The 19,486-nt window shown below is 28.6% G+C and overlaps 2 protein-coding genes across 2 annotated transcripts; both read right to left on the bottom strand.

The window, feature by feature from the left end:
• Positions 1-2,331: 2,331 nt before the first annotated feature.
• Positions 2,332-8,197, bottom strand: LOC108341863 (putative E3 ubiquitin-protein ligase RING1a). Its single transcript, XM_017579525.1, has 6 exons — positions 8,014-8,197; positions 7,845-7,881; positions 3,711-3,769; positions 2,880-2,961; positions 2,660-2,780; positions 2,332-2,530 (listed from the first exon to the last, which is right to left on the bottom strand). Exons 1-6 carry the CDS (start codon positions 8,087-8,089, stop codon positions 2,405-2,407), a joined length of 501 nt encoding a protein of 166 aa, XP_017435014.1. The 5' UTR covers positions 8,090-8,197; the 3' UTR covers positions 2,332-2,404.
• Positions 8,198-11,876: 3,679 nt separating this feature from the next.
• On the bottom strand, positions 11,877-16,678 carry LOC108341517 (putative E3 ubiquitin-protein ligase RING1b). Its single transcript, XM_017579195.1, has 11 exons — positions 16,650-16,678; positions 16,519-16,574; positions 16,361-16,406; positions 15,627-15,673; positions 14,186-14,267; positions 13,961-14,081; positions 13,833-13,877; positions 13,043-13,150; positions 12,606-12,713; positions 12,345-12,530; positions 11,877-12,060 (listed from the first exon to the last, which is right to left on the bottom strand). The coding sequence occupies exons 2-11, from the start codon at positions 16,562-16,564 to the stop codon at positions 12,037-12,039; spliced, it is 813 nt and encodes a 270-aa protein (XP_017434684.1). The 5' UTR covers positions 16,565-16,574; positions 16,650-16,678; the 3' UTR covers positions 11,877-12,036.
• Positions 16,679-19,486: the final 2,808 nt, after the last annotated feature.

The following is a 19,486-nucleotide window of genomic DNA, read 5'->3' as shown; positions in this document are numbered from 1 at the left end:
GCTGCTGTGTTATCTCTCTGATATTCTTTTGTTCAATAGATGAAAGTTTTTTGGGTTTAAATTATGCAGAATAAAAAGGAAGCATATCAAATAATGGAAACAATGAATAAGTGCCAAATGATGAAGACAATGAAAAAAATATCAAATGATGAAGACAATAAAAAAGTATAAAATTATAATTATTTGTTAATTTTAATTTTAAGAAACATTAATTGTATTTTTAATGTTTACAATTTATATAATAATATTTTGGTTTATATTTAATGTTTATATTTAATTTTGGTTTCATATTATTTAATTTTGGTTTATTAATGATAATCAAGTAATAAAAAAAATTATTTAAAAAAAAAATGATTTATCGACGGTTTTCTAGGAACCCTGGAAATAGGAGCGGTTTCACATAACCTCGGTTACTTCTGGCGGTTCCAGAAACCCTGAAAATAAATCGTTGGTAATTTTGAGATGCTGGTTTTTTCAATAGTTTTTAAAATCGTGAGAATAGTATTTTTTGGGAGTTAAAATTCCCGATAACGTAAAAAATAACCCCTACTAAAATTGTAGATTTTTGTAGTGACACATAGTTTTCAAAAATATTTTCTACATGAGAATATTTACTTAAATAATAGTTAATAAATAAAATTTACAGAATTTTTTTTCCCAAAATAATATAATTCTTTTAATAATTTTTTTCAACTCATTATTCACAATATTTATTCAAATAAGTACTCTTAACAATTTGTTATCAAATTTGGTTGATAGCTGAATTATGATCTTCTTTTCAATACACCATCATAAAAATAGAATAAGTCAGATTTTGGTTTTTCGAAAACTATAGACTAACTTTTTTAAAAAAATTAAAATTATTTTTCTTAAATTATTATTTTTGATAAATTTCATATAAACTATTAAATAATTAATATGTCTTTTATTATTAATAAATTTATAAATTTATATATGTATGTTATAGATAATATTGATTGATTTCTTCAAATTTGAATTTATTAATTGTATCATCATTTCAACAAATAATACTTTTAATATTATTTTAACTTTTAATTTCAATTATTCGAAAGCAATTTTTATTAATACATTTAATTAAATAAAATTCATATTTACAGTACTAACTTAATAGTTATTCTAAATTATAACTTATTTAATTTTTATTATCAAATAATTTTATTACTATTAAAAATGTAAAAAGTTCTTAATTTTAAATGACAAAAATTCATTACACAAAAATTAATATTCTAAAAAATTCTGTTACTTAAGAAAAAATTGTAATATGTTATTTAATTAACAATGACATTTCAGCTTAATTTAATATATCATTTGATAGGCTAGACAAGTAACTCGATAAATTTATTAAGATGGATATAACAATTTTTCTTTATTTTAAAATTTATTTGATTATTTGACTTCAAAAAAATAAAATTTACAAATGTTATTAAAACAAAGAAATTTTTTTATATGATTTTAAAATATTTATTACACTTAACATATATATATATATATATATATATATATATATATATATATATATATATATATATATATATATATATATTATATCATTTGGTTGTTATAAATAAGTTATTGTAATAAATTTAATTTCGCAAATATGTATACATTATTCATAATTAAATTAATAAATTATTATAAAATAAATTTTAAATATTACCGATGTTGTAAAATATTAAAATTTTTTACTATATTTTTTATAAGTCTTAAAATATTTTAAAATTTCAGTATTTTAAAAAAATGGAAAAATTGAAAAGATAGTTTGGTTTTCAAGGAATTAAATATTAATTTATTTATTTTCTATAATAATGTGCTAAAATAAATTTTACAATTCAATTTAATCAAAATTCTAATAATGAACAGCAAACTGTACTGCTTAGGTAAATTTTGTTAGTATGTTTTCGGAAAAATTATTTCTAGAATCTGTGCTGCTTGATAACGTGGCACATTTGTAAGAAATTTTTTTAATATAAAAATATTTAATTTATTCTCTAAAAATTATTTAACAAATGAGTTACCTGATTTAAGAAAGGACTCATTATACAAAGTATTGATCCCATATGTTTCATTTTAACATAAAATAGTTCATTAAGAACAGTAGTTTTAAGACTCTAAAGTTGCTAACATGACTTAAAGACTAGTAAAACTTTACGTATATGTATTGCTTCGTAAAGTCCCAACAGGATGAAAAATTATATAAATATAATAATGTTGTTATAAAAAGTAGGAAAATAGTCAATATTGAGAACAAAGATATTTAAAAGGAAGTTGAATAAACATTGTTCAAAGATGATGAAAAGTAGCATAAAGTAACCGAAAAACATAAAATTAAAGGTTGAAAGCAACACATATGGCAGATTCTTTGTTTGGTTCAGCTTCTGTGTTCTCAGTCTTTTCCTCCATTCTTATCATTAATATCTTTTCTGATTGTTCTGCGTCTCCTTGCAAACCCTACAGCGGTTGCCCTGGCCTTCTGTTTCCTCTCCAATTCTTTTATTTGACGTCGGAAAGACTGCCACATGGAAATCTTAATTATTAAACATCCGTATTTGAAAATTACTAAGACATAAGCATGAACATGAATCGTTAATTCACATAAATCAACGCATTTCTTAATCCAAGGTTTAAAATATTGTCTTACCGCCTCCTCGTACTCTGCAATATCAGGATGGATGATAGAAATGAGATGATCATAGTGGCGATCATCCCCTAGTGTGCATCCGCCAGGATAATGTTCACGACAAACTGGGCATTCGTTCTTGCTGCACTCAAACCACTCCAAATATTACAAAACCTACGACAACACTGTCAAAAAAATTCTGAGAGATAATAACGTATTAATTGCAAGTTTGAGGACTAACCAAAGGCGTATGGATTTCTCAATGCATTCTCCGCAAAACCGATGCAAGCATTCCATAACAATTTTGGTTTTTCGAATTACACCTTCACATAAAATGAAATCAACCATTTTCTATGATTTCAAATATTACGAATACAAATAAAAAAAATGTTTATTATTCTTTATTTGCTATATATATTTATATAATCTCCCAAACACATTAACATGTATTGTCACATTTCACATTAAATCAGGAAAGAAATAGAACTGTGTTTAATTACCAAAATCTTACCTTAGATTATACCTGTGTTTGAAGTCACCGTAAAACATTTTATTAATTTCAAATTATAAAAAAATTTAAATATTAATTTAAATCTCACATTGAATAAATATAAAAATATTAAATATTATATAAGAATAAGATTTATAAATTTTTTGAATTTTGCATTGAAAGTGATATAAATTATTTATAGAGATTAAACTTAAATAACATTATAACCGGTTAATCCAATAAATTATCCCTCTAGATTTTTATTTTTTATTAAAAAAATAAATCACCGTTATACTACAGTGCAAGACTATAAACATGTTAATGATCTGGTTACTTTACAGGGTTACTTGCATAATATATTTTTTATGTCCATTTACAAATGTAATATTTGGGCATGACTAATGAGCATAATGTAATGACAATTAACTGATGAAATTTAGATATATCATAAGTTTTTATTTATAAATTGCCCACAAAAAATCAGCAAAGCAATATATTAAGGCTTGAATATAGCATGTTTAAGAGAAACACATTTATAGCAAAAAAATAATTAAGTAATCTACCAACCGTTCTATTTCATACCTAGGCAGATAGGACACTGAAGATCCTCGCTTATATCTGACAAGTCTATTTCCATACAACTGTAAATAAACACCCAAAATGTCAAGTTGGTGTAATTTATATATGCCTTCCCCTCGAAGTTCATGCTAAAGAAAATAACATCCATGTTAAGAAAAGGGTTTTACATCATGCTGTAAAACTAAAACATATTTCCTTTTAATCAAACATGTTTTTTTCCTCAGGTTATGATGTAATCGCATTCTACATTACATTTTCATAGGGTAAAGCAAAGCTCAGCATTTTTCTTTTGATAGAAATAAAAAGTTGAATAAATACCCCCAGCACTCCAAATACTTCAACTCTTTATATAAAAGTCAGATATACATATCACAATATTTCTTACTCTAACACAAAATGTAGATAACAAAACAAAAATATCCAATTGTTAGGAAAATTCAGTAACATTACGGAGAGTAAATTCAATAATATTAATACACATTTTACCCATATTATCAATCATACACTTGCCAACTAGCCATGTTAGAAAAATAAATTTTTTGATGAATAACACGATTCACATTTTAATGTTATTGTTTCATTCATGCCATCAATCAATAATGCAATTTATAAACTCATATTTCTTACTGTTGTGTTAAAAATAGAAAACTGTATAAAAACGACTAATACATTAACCTCTACAACTGACTAATATATTAACTATCTATAACAATTATAATATAGTAATCATCCACAACGATTAATATATTAACTACTAACAAGAGTTAATATATTTAATTTTATCCCATTTAATTTTACCTAACAAAACATGACTATAAATTTAAATGTTTCTTCCTCTCGATTCTTCTACTCTTCGTCCCAATTTCGTCATGTCCAATGCAGATAGTGTTTTCTTCTTTCATTAATAATTAGATTATTTGTTATCTTCGTGTCCAACTTATAGTTCATTTCTTTTTTTCATTTGTACTACTTTTATTGTGGTCAACTTGTTCTTTGCATTCTCAGTGGTCATACTGGTTCTTATTTGTTCTTTGTCAACTTGTTCTTAGTCAAGTTCTTATTAATATGTCAAACTCCTTTTGAGACAACTCACACTTCACATCAATAGATTGAGCTCTTTTTGAGTTGTCTACTATTCAAACAATACGAATTCTTTATCGAGATATTAGGACTTTCCATCGAGCTATATCAGAGTTATTGACATGCTCCATCGAGCTACTCAAACTCCCTACCAAGCTATTTACATCCTCAATCACGTTTTCCACATTCTTTGTCAAGCTCTCTAAGCTACCCAAGAACCCCCACCGAGCTACTCAAGCTTTTCACATGCTCCACTAAGTTGTTCACTTGTTCTACCAAGCTATCTAGGTTATTCACTTCTCCACATAGTTGTTTAGGCTTCTACAAACTCTACCGTGTATCCAAGCTATTTGTATATCTTATCAATCTCTCCAACTTATTCGATTTTCTTGCTGACTTATCCACGCTACTCAATTATCTTGTTGAGTTCTTCATGCTACTCGATTGTCCTTCCAAGTTATTCAATTGGTTGTTCATGGTCCCCCAAGCTACGTGTGACCACCAACAACAACACTTCTTTTTCAACTTTTTCTATGAGGTTGGTCGTCTTTTCTTTTCCATCAAATCAATAATTTTTAGTAAAATGTCTGATCTTGCCACAACTGAAGCATTTATCTGAGTGTTACTCCTTTTCATAATGGCCATACTTGACACATTTGAAGCACTCAATGTTTGACCGACCTCCTCTCCATAGACATCTTCCTCTTTCGTGCTAATTATGTTGATTCGACTGTTCTTTCTCTTCTTTTGTGCTCAACTTCTACCATCAAGATTGCATCATATGCATAATCAGTACCATCATCTACTTTGAGTGTTCTAAGTGTAATGTGCCTTATTCTTCTTCTTCTTCTTCCGCTACTTGTGTGCCTCAAGAGACCTGACAAGGTCTTCAATTGTGAGCGCTATAATAGGTTCCTGGACTCCTTTGTGCACACCATGTTCTCAAAGTCATTATTTAACTACCTCAAAATCTTCTCCACAATTTGTTTAGTAGACAAAGTCTCTCCATTTCTTCCATGTTGGTTCACCATAGTTTCAAATCGAGTTATGTACTCGACTATTCCTTTTGTTTCCTTCATTCTCATGCTCTTTAACTTGCTTTTGAGTGTTTAAAGCTACACATGCTTCACTTGGTCATCCGCCTTATACGTCTTCTCTAGAATGTTTGACACTTTTAAAGATTTTGTACTTGTAATTTTCTCTAAACTAGAATCCTTCACAACTTGGTACAAAATGTACAAAGTTGCCATGTTGTTCATACGCGTTGCTCTCAATGCATTCATTTGGGCATTCGACCATTTTGTTGTGTTTTTTGGTTCTACATAACCATTTTCCACCATCTCTCAATTTTCTTGGATGTAAAAACAACTTTCATTTTGAGACTCCAATTATCGTAGTTAACCGTTTTTGTCAATTGGGATAGGAACCCACTATTTGTAATTGACCATCTTTCTTTTTTTCCTCTCACGTAGGCACTCAAATTAACTTACTCTTAATACTACTTTATTAGGAAAACAAACTTTTGATGAATAACTTGATTCACATTTCCATGTTGTTGTTTCATTTATGCAATCAATAATACAATTTATAAACTCACTTATTTCTTATTTTATAGTTGTACTCAAAATAGATAAAAACCGTTAAATACATTGACAATCCACAATGACTAATATATTTAATTTATTCAATTTAAGTTTACCTAAAAGCCATATTAAATATATGATTGGCTTGTACAACATTTTTTTTGCATATATTCATATTTAATTCACATTGATCTAGCATATGTATCTATATTACTCTTACGTTAGGTGATGATCTATATATCAATCTAATTGATTTGGTTCAGCTAGCTAAAAGTTCTTTAAGTGTTTTCGTATCTAAATTGTAAGGATCTCATACTATATAAAATAGTATTGAACGTCTTTGTTTATTGGGTCTCATTTTAACCCTAGGTGAACTATTTGGGGCTCATTTTAACCCTAGGTGAACTATTTGGGGCTCATATTAACCCTAGGTGAACTCCATATAAAATATGTTATTCTCGGCAACCTTGGTGATGCTTGTTGTGGTCGTGACAGTCAAGACAATTTTTTTTGGAGGGCTTTACGCTTTGTTGCAGAGATATCTTAGCTATTATTTTTGCTTTGGAAAATGCTACATGTATTGATTTGGAGTGTTATCTGGCTTGAATGTGTTTCATTTCTTTATCTACCAGGTGTTCTGCTTGCTGCTTCAGGAGTCATTCACGTTTGGCGAATTCTTACTCTGGCCGAAATCTCGAAGATCATTTCGTAGGAACTATTGGACATCCTTGGAAAATACACCTTGTCTTGTAGCTAATTAATAGCTCTTCGAGCATGAGTGCAGGATAGAAATGAAGGACATGCTCTTGGTAGTAAAGGTGATGAAATGTGAGACTAGCTTATGGAGTCCTGAATTAACTGCTGTTTGCTACGTATGAAGGAACTACGTATGGTATTGTTAACAGACAAGCTTTTGTCTGATGGATAGGATCAAACATTATAGATTTTAAGTCTCTCAAAAACATAAATGACTTTCCTATTTTCCACTTTACTAAATTTTTTATGCTAATCTTTGTTGTCTATATAAGTTTTGGTCTAATTCCCAATGATTCTTGATGTGTTTTTGCACACTAATTAACCTTTCATTCTTGAAAAAAATCCTTTCCCCACTACACATAAACACACAGGAAAATGACCAACAAACTAACCCCGAGCATGCATAAATCCAACTCCTGCTCAAGTCAACAAGTAACCATCTTTGTTGAAGGATTCAACACCTAATTGAATCAATCATCCACTACCAGAAAAAAAACACACGAGACAACGTGTGCATCACTCATAATTATATGCGAAAACTACAACAAACGCTTTAAAACACAACACAGAAAACCATAAACACAAAACGAACCATTTCCAAGCAGAATCGAAATTAACATTAAATTTAAGAAGCAGCGAAACCGATCAAAAAACGAAAACAGCTTATCGTGACGTAAATGACTGAAGAAATGCAGAACGATGGATCAGTTTAACCTACAAGTCCTCGTCGCTCGATGAATTTCTTCGATCTGATTCTGAAGAAAACAAGGAAGCAAGAAATGAAAAATGAAAATCACAAATGATACACTGAGACAGTGAAATTGGGATTAAAATGGAAGAAGCAGTTATACAAATTCAGACTTAATTCAGAGGATCATGACACATACCAACTTCATTTTCAGATTGCACTTCTTCTCGGGATTGCTCCGGTGGAGGCTCGTCGGGGAGGCTCAGTCCTGACATTGTTTTGTCTCCGATGAAAATCTATGAAGGAAATGAAAGCTTAACACGCTTCGTAGCTAGCAGTGCTACGAAGCGAAACAAGGGTAAGTTGGCGAAGTGAAAGTTCAACAACGCGTTCAACCATAGAGAGACACCAGGTGCCAAAGTGCTGCATAAATAGTGACACCATGACTTCTACCTAAAGTTAACACAATCAATCAGAACATGCCACGTGTAAAATGTCAGGGACACTAACCTGTTGACGCGAAATGTAAGCTTCTGTAATGAAATTGTATTAAAATAATTTTATAAAAACCTAAATTTATCATGATCAGCTGAGAATGAAAAATTCTTTATTGAAGATAATTAATGTAACACACAAATATATTAATTAATCTTTGCTGGCTATCATGTAAAATATTAAATTTGTTACAACATTTAATACATTATATAAACCAATTAATTATTTACCAAAAATATTTATTACAAGATTTAATTAAATTGTAAAAGTATTAAATTAAATTTATTACTCAACAAAAAAATATTTTACAACATTTTAATTTAATTGCAATAACGTATTGTTTCTGCATAGTGTTTTGACAACTTTTTCTTCTTTTAATGGTATTAGTATTATTTAAATGAAGTTATCTTTAAATTTCTGCATCTGGTAATTAAAATATATTTTTACCAAAATAGAAAAATAAAAATACAAACACGTTTGAGGATAAATGTTGACTATCTTTTACTTAATTATATAAACTACGTTATTTTATTTAATTTGTAACTGTTTTTCTTTTATTTATATATATATATATATATATATATATATAATTATTTAAAACTTTTATTTATTAATGTAAAATCTCATAAAATTGTATTTTAGGAGTAGTGATTGTTTAAAAATAATGTGACTGAGTTATTTTAATATTAAATTATTTTATTATAAATAGTTTTGTTATAAACTAGTTTTATTATTTTAAAATGTACTATTTCTTTAGCAAACATTTTTCTAAAGTTTTCTATCCTTCCTCTAAGAGTTCTGACTCCTAAGTATTCTATTTGACGATCAGAAAGTGTTTAGACGATCACGGCGTTAAGGTCTACAATTCTAGCCAATCAATTTCTATCATAAAGCAAATAAGTTTTTATTATTTTTTTCTCTCTCGTTCCTAATATATTTTTAGAAGAAATTAAAGTAGTTGCATGTGTGATCATGTTTTCCATACTCATTCTTGGTTAATCTAAAGTTCTAAGGACCCTGTCCGTTTCTAATTTGATGTTTCGTAAGTTCGTCTAAAGATTCCTTGCGTTTAAAGTAATCGGTAGAGCATTCTTTGAGTCAGGCAATTTATTTTGATGTAAGGGAAGCTAAACCTTGTTTTAGATTATTTTGGTGGTTTGAATTTAGTATCTTTATGTAGTATAATTTGAATTGCATGTATTTGAAATTATTGTTCTAATGTTTGAGTTTGAATAATAATCAATGTTTGTTTGATGATTGAATGTTTGGTACTATATGAAATTCATGTTGAAATATGTTAGTGTGTAATTAAGTTATATTGATGTGATAAATTGAATTCAAAATGGTTGGAGTATAAAGAGATAAAATCAATAATTGGTCAAGGTCAAAAATAGGGGTTTTGATGAGTGTATTTAAGAAATAAGGACTGATGTAAGAATACTACTTGAGGCTGTTATCTTGTTAGAGGTGTTGATGGATTTAAATCTGTTTTGGAATAAAGGGGTAGTGATTTGTTGAAGTTTTAGAGTGTTTTTAGTGTAAATTATGGTTTTGAGTAGTGACATTTTTTAGTCAAGGGTGTATAAACTGTTTTGAAGAGTTTGAAGTCTTTTATAAGGTTAATTAGAACTTGTCTAGGGGTTTATATTAGAAACTTTTATCATAGAAGTGACAACTACATCATAGATTGAGTTTCTTAGTTCATTTTGGAGGTTTAGGTGTTGGAAATTGAAAGTAGGATGACTAGAAGGAAACTGAGGTGTTGGAAGGATGCTAACAAGTGTAATTAGAGTTGGTTATGTAGTTGGTAAACTGATATATGGATTAGAAAGTGTTGTTTAGAGTTTAGGTACTTTTGGAACTGTCAAATGGACTTAATGCACCTAATTTTGGGCCTAATGATCAAATGGCTTTGTCTTAATTCTAAATATGCTTTTACATAAGTTCTATGGTGTAAGGAATCCATTTGGTCATTAGAACAAGTCTCAAGTGCATCAAAGTTCATGAAAATAATGTCTTTCTCAATAGAGATGTGAGATATGGAATAATCTTCATATTTCTCCACCAATACTCCACAGTTTGTTGTCTTCACAAGGCTTTATGTGGCCTCAACCACCACGAGCTGGTACCAATTTTTTAGGAAAAAATGACTTTCAATAATATTTTCTTAACATGCTGATGGTATGTTCCACACTATATGCAATCAAATACTTACAATTTATAGACTTACATATTGGCTTTTCACCTACAAAGTCATAAACTCTACAATTTATTCTTATTATTGTCTAATAACTACTACATTAATCTACTCATGCTCATCTTTGCACTCTAAAATAGACAAAGCTCTTCAACAAAAAAATAATTTAATCAAATCTATCACATTTAAGTTTACCCTAACACCCGAAGCTAAGTTCAACCTTATTATGTCCTTGTTTTTCATCAACCATTAAATATTATTCCCTATTGGCATGTTTCAAGGATGACACACTATGTTATTCATATGAATGCAAGAGACATAATTTATGTTTGTTATTTTACCAAATGTAAAAATTTACGTTTCTCGAATCTATGTCTAACATAACATGAACATAAAAAATTTAAAATATTATATGTAAAAAAAGAAAAATCCTATTAGTGTGTGTTGAGACCATATAACTTATGGTATTCACCTCACACTGAGTTTTGATATCTCTATTATGAGCTTGGCAGATGCGGTTCAAATATTCAAAAATATCATCTTAAATTGTAGGGAGTGTTAACACACATAGGTTTGTACTCTGGATCAAACATTAACGGATTTGTTTTTAATACTACGTTCAAAGACTTCTTATCATTGAAGATATCTTATGTATATATAAACTTAAGTTCATTTCTTGTTTTCATCTAATGTGAGACTTTTTGTTTGTATCCTAACATAGGTTTAACAAGAGATGATTGATACTCTCTTTTGGAACTCCAAAACATCACACTTCTAAAGTGTTGCAATAATGGTATTCAACAAATTAAAGTGCACGGCGAAACATTTTCCTTTATAATTACTAACCATGATAAGAACTAATTTTATGAAACTCAACATCATCACGGGGGATCAGATTGGTTGCAATAAATCTTACATTTATTAAAATAATCAACACAATAGTGACTGTTGGAAGAAGACAGAACAACTGAAATTTAAACTAAAAATGTTGAGGTTGATTTATCAAAACAAAATATATGCCTTGTAATCATACCAAAAACATGAGGATAGACTCTTCTACAAAGTTACATCCAACTTACAACAAAAGGTTAATATTGTTCAAACTTAGGATGTCAACCAAACCAGATTGCATACATAAAATCATGAGAATTGTGACTATCGGATGAAGATTCAACAAATCAAATTCCGAATTTGTGTTTTAAAATATATCAAGGTTAAATATACGTCCTATCTTTAGACAGTTAAAAGTTGCAAAATCCATAAAAATATGAATAAAACCTAATACTGATAGCATTAAAAGATCACCAAATACAACTTCATACATATATTCTTAATCAAAATATTTATGAAATAGTTTGGAACACCGGAAGTCGGTACACTATAAGGTCTCCACATATCCACGGTTCTGACTAACCGAAAATGTTGAGAACCTTTTTCTCCAACATGAGAAAAAATTATTAAAAGGAAAAAAACAACCAGACATTCAAGGGTTTGTTTCATCGTCTGCTAAACCCAAGCATGCGAATTCCGCTACTTCATCTTATAAGCTAGGAGCTGCAAATAACAAATTCAAGAAGAAAAAAAATGAGATAATAAAAGAAGGAAAGCTAACAAGGTAGCAACAGTACTATAAAAGAGAAAACATAAGTATCTAATTATGCCTTATACTTTACGTCAGAAAAAGGACACTAAAATCCCTTCTTTTGAAAAGACACAGACGCACACCCATATATATAATCTAAGTTCCACTTATACGATGATATCATTATATTTTATTTGCTTACATTCTTCACATAATATTTATTGAAAGGTTTTTGTAGGCTACATTTAGAGTTTACCAGATGACCACAGTTGGTGACATTCGGAGTGTAGAGTTGAGCCAAAGTTTCTTCATCTTGCAGAACACGCAATTTGTCCTTGTCTGGATCAATGGTTATGTTACCAGTTACAACATTGGCTTCTGATTCTTCTATCAAGAATAATTCAACTTGATCCGCCTGCAGCTCAGCTTTGATTTCAACATACTGCACATAGAAATCCAATCAGAATTAATATGAAATATAGCACACAAAAATGATTTACATGGAGAGATATATAACCTTGCACAGTGTCTTCACTGAGCAAGTAGGCCTGCATAAAAGATACGGTTCCTGCAAACTCGGTATCCTTTGCTCATCCAAAGAGATAAGCACAAGGTGAATCTCCATCTGAAATAACATAAGACCTAGTCATTGTATCATTGCAACAGTATCAATGCCCATTACAGAAACATACAAAGAAAGAGAACTTAACAACGTTGCTGATAAATATTGTTAGATTGTGATACAAATTTATAGAAAGTTTACTATAATAAAATCTAAGAAACTATGGAAGTAGCAACTCCATGTAAAAGCAAAGATGCCTTCATTTATGAGAAAGATGCCTTCATTACTTCTAGCCAGAGTGACCTTGAAAGCTAGAAGTTCTTGTAGAGTCTATAGTGTCCAGTACTAGTAATGTATAAACAATTATTATCAGAAAAAAGAAAAAAAAATACCTCGTCAACGTTCTCATCAGATTTACGTAGATGATCAACAAGCTTGGCGAGACGATTACTCCTAGCCTTCTCGCCACTAACACTGGCGTAACTCTGTTGAAAACTTGCCTGTTGGTATAACAAATGGTATACTTAATGTAAAATAAAGAAAAAGAGAAACACCTTGTAGTTCAATAAGAATAACTCTAAAAAGTTATTGTTCAAACGTAAAACATTCAAATTATAACCTAAAGAGTGGATAGTTAGAAGAAAAAACATACTATAGTTTGTTATTCAAGGCCTCTTCATAACTTGTATGATAAAGTAACAAAAACAATAAATGTCGTTATTTGTAAAGTTAAATAAGTTTTTGGTTATTTCTAAAAGTTAAATATATTTTTAATTTTTGAATTTTTATTCAAAATTAAAATTTGTTTATATTCTATATTTTACTACATTTTTATTCTTAAACTTTAAATATAAATAAATATAATTCTTTTAACCTAGTTACGTTAAATTTTTTTAACATATCAAATATATTTCTCAATTGACAATGAACTAAATATAGATAAAATAAAATAAACAATTCATACTATACTAGCATGAAAAGCATTTCACATGTAAAATAAATTTAATATAATTAATTTAAAAAAATTGCATTCATTTATTTTAAAAGTTTAAAGACTAAAATATATCAAAGTTTTGGACAATAACAAATTTTAATTTCTTTTCAAAATCCAAAACTAAAAACAAATCTAACCAATTTTTAATAAACATTTAAATATCAAAACTTTTTTTAGCAAAGTTGCACCTCTTGATCATTTGTCCTCCTAGGCACACGCAAAGCCACTTCCCCCTGTGTCAGAAAACCATGTTCATGAGTTTTTTTATTCATATAAAGATATTTTTCAATCCTATACAACATTTCCATCTTATTACCTTTTTCTTGTACTTCACAACATGTGGCACTATGGCAGTAACTAAAGCATCGTATTGTGAATCTTCTTTCAGTGACAATTGACTATCAACATGAACATCACAAACAGGACACTTATTGACTCTACAATAAAACCAATTTGGATCCATTAGCACTTGTAAAAATAAACTAAGATATCCCAACTAAATCTGTAAGACAATAACATAGATTGCAGTTTGTGGACCAACCCAAGGCGCATGGATTTCTCAATGCATTCTTTGCAAAACTTATGAAAGCATTCCATCAGCGTCATTGTGTTCTGAATGAATCCTACACATAAAACGAAATAACGTATCTTTTACTATATAATTTGTAAATTGGGAAAGCAAATCAAATATGCCTTACATGCTGCATTATTTGACACATCAGTATATTGTTATAAAAGGTTCACCATTGCAGACGCCACATAAAATCTATTTAAAACAGGTAAATTTGTAAGAGATCATTATGTTGGTTCATTGTCACATAGATTGTCTGTACGAGAATTAAAACTTACAAGATTAATGTATCTCTTCCACAAAATGTTCTGAAAGTTTCAATATATGAACATGTTTCAACGAGTTTTGACTTAGTTATGGCAGAAAAATAATAGAAAAATGATATAGATTTTTCTGTAAACTAAATTTACTTTATGCTAAATATATATATATATATATATATATATATATATATATATATATATATATATATATATATATATAAATAAGTTTTTATAAATTAAATGGTATCTTTTGAATCTAAATCTTACCTTAGATTTCTGTCAAAATGGAATCTGTAGAAAAGTTTAATAATTTGAAATAATGAAGGTCGACAATTGCATGCATGTAACTAGAATGGACTATATGACAAGTAATTTTTAGAATCAAATATCCTTTTTATCTCCAAGGGATATGTGATGAATGAGTTCACATATAATTTTTAAGCACAAGCACAAATCTAATATCACTATAATGAATCCTGAAAGTTCTTCTATTTCAATTGCACTTTCACTGTTGAGTAGTAAATATTATAACTTATGGGATATTCGAATGAAACTTTATCTTAATGTCTTCTATCTATAGGATGTAGTTGAAAATGTGTACAAAGGTTCCACCCTATCAGACAATATAGTGGTTACTCAAATGAAAATTTACAAAAGAAGGAACTACAGAAAATAAAAAAAAAAATAAAAATAGAGCAACCTTGCTTGTTGCATTGTCATCCATTATGCTGACAAATAATGATGCTGAAACACTGATCAATAAAATTGGGGAGTTTTTAAAGAAAGGGTGCGATGGAAATTAAAATAAAAGATGAAAGGGATGCAAGCTCAGATAATTTCGGGAATTTGGAACAATACAGGAATCAGAAATAATACTTTCACAAACTTTTTTTGCATAATAAACAAGGCAAGGCTTTTTGTTACTAAAATTTTCAAATGATAGAATTGCTCAAAATAATGTCACAATGCCAGTTTTATTTCTTTTCTTAATAAAGTCTTTACTAAAGGACACTAATCATAATGCATAACGGGGTGCTGGAGGATAAAAGACATAATAAAAGGAGCTAAGGAACGCAGAAATTCATAAATAGATATTGTTTCCTTTGGTGGAACCTTAAGGAACAAGGCATCAGTAATAAATGACATACCTCGGCAGATACCACACTTCAAAATTGACAAATCCATAACCACGTACCTGTAAATAAACATTAGCAAACATTAATATTTAATATTTTAATGAGATGATTGTCAAAACTGCAAAATTCTCCACTCCTTGTCCTAGGTCAATGTATTGTGAGAAGAAATTGACACCCACTAGAACAGATGGTCGACACTGATTTTATTGATATCCTATGAAAGTATTGCTGAAAAGAAAAATACATAACTTTTCACACAAATCATGGCAAAGAAGTATTGTAAAGCAGTTTCATTTGAGGTGATCAATTTTCACCCAGCTATATTTGAGTTTTGAAGAACGTTATATTACTATAAAGTTGTGCATTTCTTAGCTTAAGAAAGCTGCAACCCAATGAAAAATGTCACTACATACTGATGTTAAAAATAGATTTACCAAAAACAATTAGAATCCATATTAAAGTTTATGTTATATGAATCACGCCGAGGCAGAACCAAAATCGACACGGAAATTCAAGCAGCCAGATCGATTATCATGAAAAATCAAAAGATTACAAAGTAAACAACTGAATAAAGAGAAAAGCACATGGAATACATACAGTAACACTCCGAAACACAACGCAAAATTACACTACAGACACAGAATCACGCATATAGACCGAACAGCAAAATCTACATAAAAATAACCACCAGAAAGGTCGATCAAAAAACAAAAACAGTGATTAACAAAGTAAACAGCATAGCGTACTCCTTGTCTTTGTCCAGGTTGCTCAAGGAACCGTTTTGCTCTGATTCTGAAGAAAACAAAGAAGAAATAAATGGAAAAAAAAAGGATTACAAACGAAACACATGAATAAATGAAATTAAGATTAAAATTGAGAAGATTCAGACGGAAAGGGCACGTACCAGCTTCATCTTGGGGTTGCTCATGAGGGCGTTTCTGTGCTGACATTCTGTTTTCACTGAAACCAAATCCTATATGTGAACAAAACGAAAGCTTAAAACTCTTTGAAACTAGAAGCGCTATGTAGACAAACCTGTGTAATGAAGCTGGCAAAGTGAAGAGTTCAACAACGCGTTCACGGATAAATGACAGAAGGTTGAAACTATATATAACAATGAGTTGGATAGAAATGTTCGTGAAGCCTATCATAAAACGTTACTGAAAGTCTCATCGACTAATTAATTTAAAGTATATAAATAAATATAAATCTTCTTTTATAAATTATTCCACCCATATTTATTAATATTTACCTTTATATACGAAATATCATTATTCAAATATCATTAATTAATGCCGACTATGATTAATTATTCAAAAGGTTCCTTCCTTTTTCATGATATAAAATATTCATTTATTGCAATATTTAATATATATATATATATATATATATATATATATATATATATATATATATATATATCTTTTCACATATTATTACGAGTTATTTTATTTTTATCATACCTTTATTAATGTTTAATTTAACATATCAAATATATATTTTTTGACGTTGTTCACACTTTCTATCAACTTGTGAATTATCAGTGGTGGGGTGTGAATAAATTCGAGAAAAAATTCTTTACATGAGGATACACTATTTTCTCTATTCAAATATCATTAAGTAATGCCGATTATGATTAATTATTGATAATTTTTTCCCTTTTTATGATATAAATTATTCAATTTATTGCAACATTTAATACATATATAAAGAAACTTGCACAGACCCAGAAATAATTAGAGTTTGATATCTTTTAACACATTATTAAAAACTATCAAACATTTCTATTAAAATAACCTCAACCTCACAATAAATTGCATTACTTTAATAGTAGTATATGTGTAAGTTTATTACACTAATAAGTGCCGTAATAGGTCAACGATATTATTATCATATATATTTAATACAATATTTATTACAACAAAAAAATATTGTTTTTGACTCATTACTTTACAACTTTCTTTTATTATTTTTGTATTGTATTTACATTATTTAAATAAAATTATAATTTCTAAATATCCGTATTTGTTGATTATATCTCTCATAATACCCAATTTTTATAAAACCATCTCATCCGTTATATTTGCTTGTATAAGAATGAAAATTATATTATATCCACTAGACAACAGGTCAAGTAATTGTTGATCTTAGATTGGCAACATCAATGGGAAGAAACTTGGAACCATAAAAAAATCGATAAACCGTGAGTTAAATTGGATTTTTGTCATGCAAATATGCATATTTTTAAAACACGTCTAAAAGAATTCCACTCACATAATAAAAAAGTCTTAAAACTTAATTATCCTTATTTTATTCTATTGATAAATTATACGTAAAACAATATTGTAAATATTTCTTATGGTTGCGTCGATTTTGTTATTTTTAATTTGGGTACTTGATGAATATTACTATGTACATCTATATTTTATTAAGAATTATGATATATTTTAACTTATTTGGGTACTTTGTTATTTGTCACTATTTATACATATTGTGTTTTGCTATTTGATCAATATTTATAAATATATTTTTCTAATAAAAAAAAGTATTGGTAAGTGTAGCATGTATCATATGCTTCATTTAACATAGACAAAAAAAAAGTTGCAATACAAAACGTTTAAAACAAATCACCACAAAATTTTATGATAAAATATGAAGTCATCAGAAAACATAGTCTCACGAACTTTTTGTGACAAAAAACAATCTGATTTTATAATATATATATATATATATATATATATATATTTATATATATAATATGACACTAAAAATAAGAAAAATGGATTGTTGGATTTGTACCGCATTATACGGTAAAAGATTTCAAGACTGTGAATACTAATTTATTAGCATTGATTTTTAAAAACTGAGTTTCAATTAAATTGACAATAACTCATTACTAGTTTTTAAGTCTCCCATCTCCCCCTCAAACATAACCGAAGTTCCTAGATCAAAGTCGTTACGCAAGAAGGTGTAGGTGCTATGCTCGATCGAGCCAATTAGTCCTTTTCTGCTCATAGTAGCCTTTACTATTCATAATGGCCAATACCTCTTTCAGCAGAGTTGAGGATTCTACTCTTGAAGTGAGTGAGTAAAAGATATGCAAGGATTGAACCGACCTTCCTCCTCCAGTGGATCGAGTTCACTTACACTTTCCCTTCTTCATCTTATGGTTTTGGAACTAATTCTATGAAAAGAAGCTCTCACATTTGTTGGCTAGGTTGAATTATGGGTTTGAAGCCCTCACGTAGCTTTCCCAATAGCTAATTCCGACATATCTTTGTTTGAATCGAAATAATAAATTGATAAGAACCTTAATTTTATAAACTTTCTTTGTTCTATAAGTATATTTTAAAACATTTGCTTTTTCATATTTCAAATTACAGTGCACATATAACGTTGTCAGGAAAATAAACTTGCTAAAGCTAAAAAGCTTTGATGGTTGGTCCTCAAAGTTTGGTATTTTGGTCCATAGTTTCTTATAATTGTTTTATTCAAACAATATTTCACAATTATTTATAATTATGGTGGTATATTGTAATATGATAGACAAATCAACTCATATAAGGGTGGTTACTATGTAATGCATTGGATAGCAACTATTATTCATGCTCATATTACAAGTGATTAGGAAACTAATTTTTTTTTCTCCATTGTTTGGAAATCATATATACTAATTGAAATCATTTTGTTTTGTGTAGAAATTCAAGACTCACCTTCCAATTTTTGACAAGTTCATTCATTACATAAAAAAAATTTACATATAATATGTAATAGAAATGTACAATAGTATGGAATTGATCATAATTTGTACAATTGCATTGATTTTTAGCTTATAATTCTATTTATGTTTGGAAATAATATTTTGGTTTGTT

This window comes from Vigna angularis, chromosome 1 (assembly GCF_016808095.1).
Source record: "Vigna angularis cultivar LongXiaoDou No.4 chromosome 1, ASM1680809v1, whole genome shotgun sequence".
NCBI lineage: Eukaryota > Viridiplantae > Streptophyta > Magnoliopsida > Fabales > Fabaceae > Vigna > Vigna angularis.
This window is presented reverse-complemented; position numbering and strand designations above follow the sequence as displayed.

Coding starts and splice junctions, on each gene's coding strand:
- LOC108341863 (XM_017579525.1), bottom strand. CDS start 8,089: ATGTCAGGACTGAGCCTCCCCGACGAGCCTCCACCGGAGCAATCCCGA. Junction 3,770..7,844: donor TCATCGAGCGACGAGGACTT/GTAGGTTAAACT, acceptor GTTTATTTACAG/TTGTATGGAAATAGACTTGT. Junction 2,781..2,879: donor GAGAAATCCATACGCCTTTG/GTTAGTCCTCAA, acceptor GTTTGAGTGCAG/CAAGAACGAATGCCCAGTTT.
- LOC108341517 (XM_017579195.1), bottom strand. CDS start 16,564: ATGTCAGCACAGAAACGCCCTCATGAGCAACCCCAAGATGAAGCTG. Junction 14,268..15,626: donor GAAGTGTGGTATCTGCCGAG/GTATGTCATTTA, acceptor TTTTATGTGTAG/GATTCATTCAGAACACAATG. Junction 13,151..13,832: donor GGAGGACAAATGATCAAGAG/GTGCAACTTTGC, acceptor TTATACCAACAG/GCAAGTTTTCAACAGAGTTA.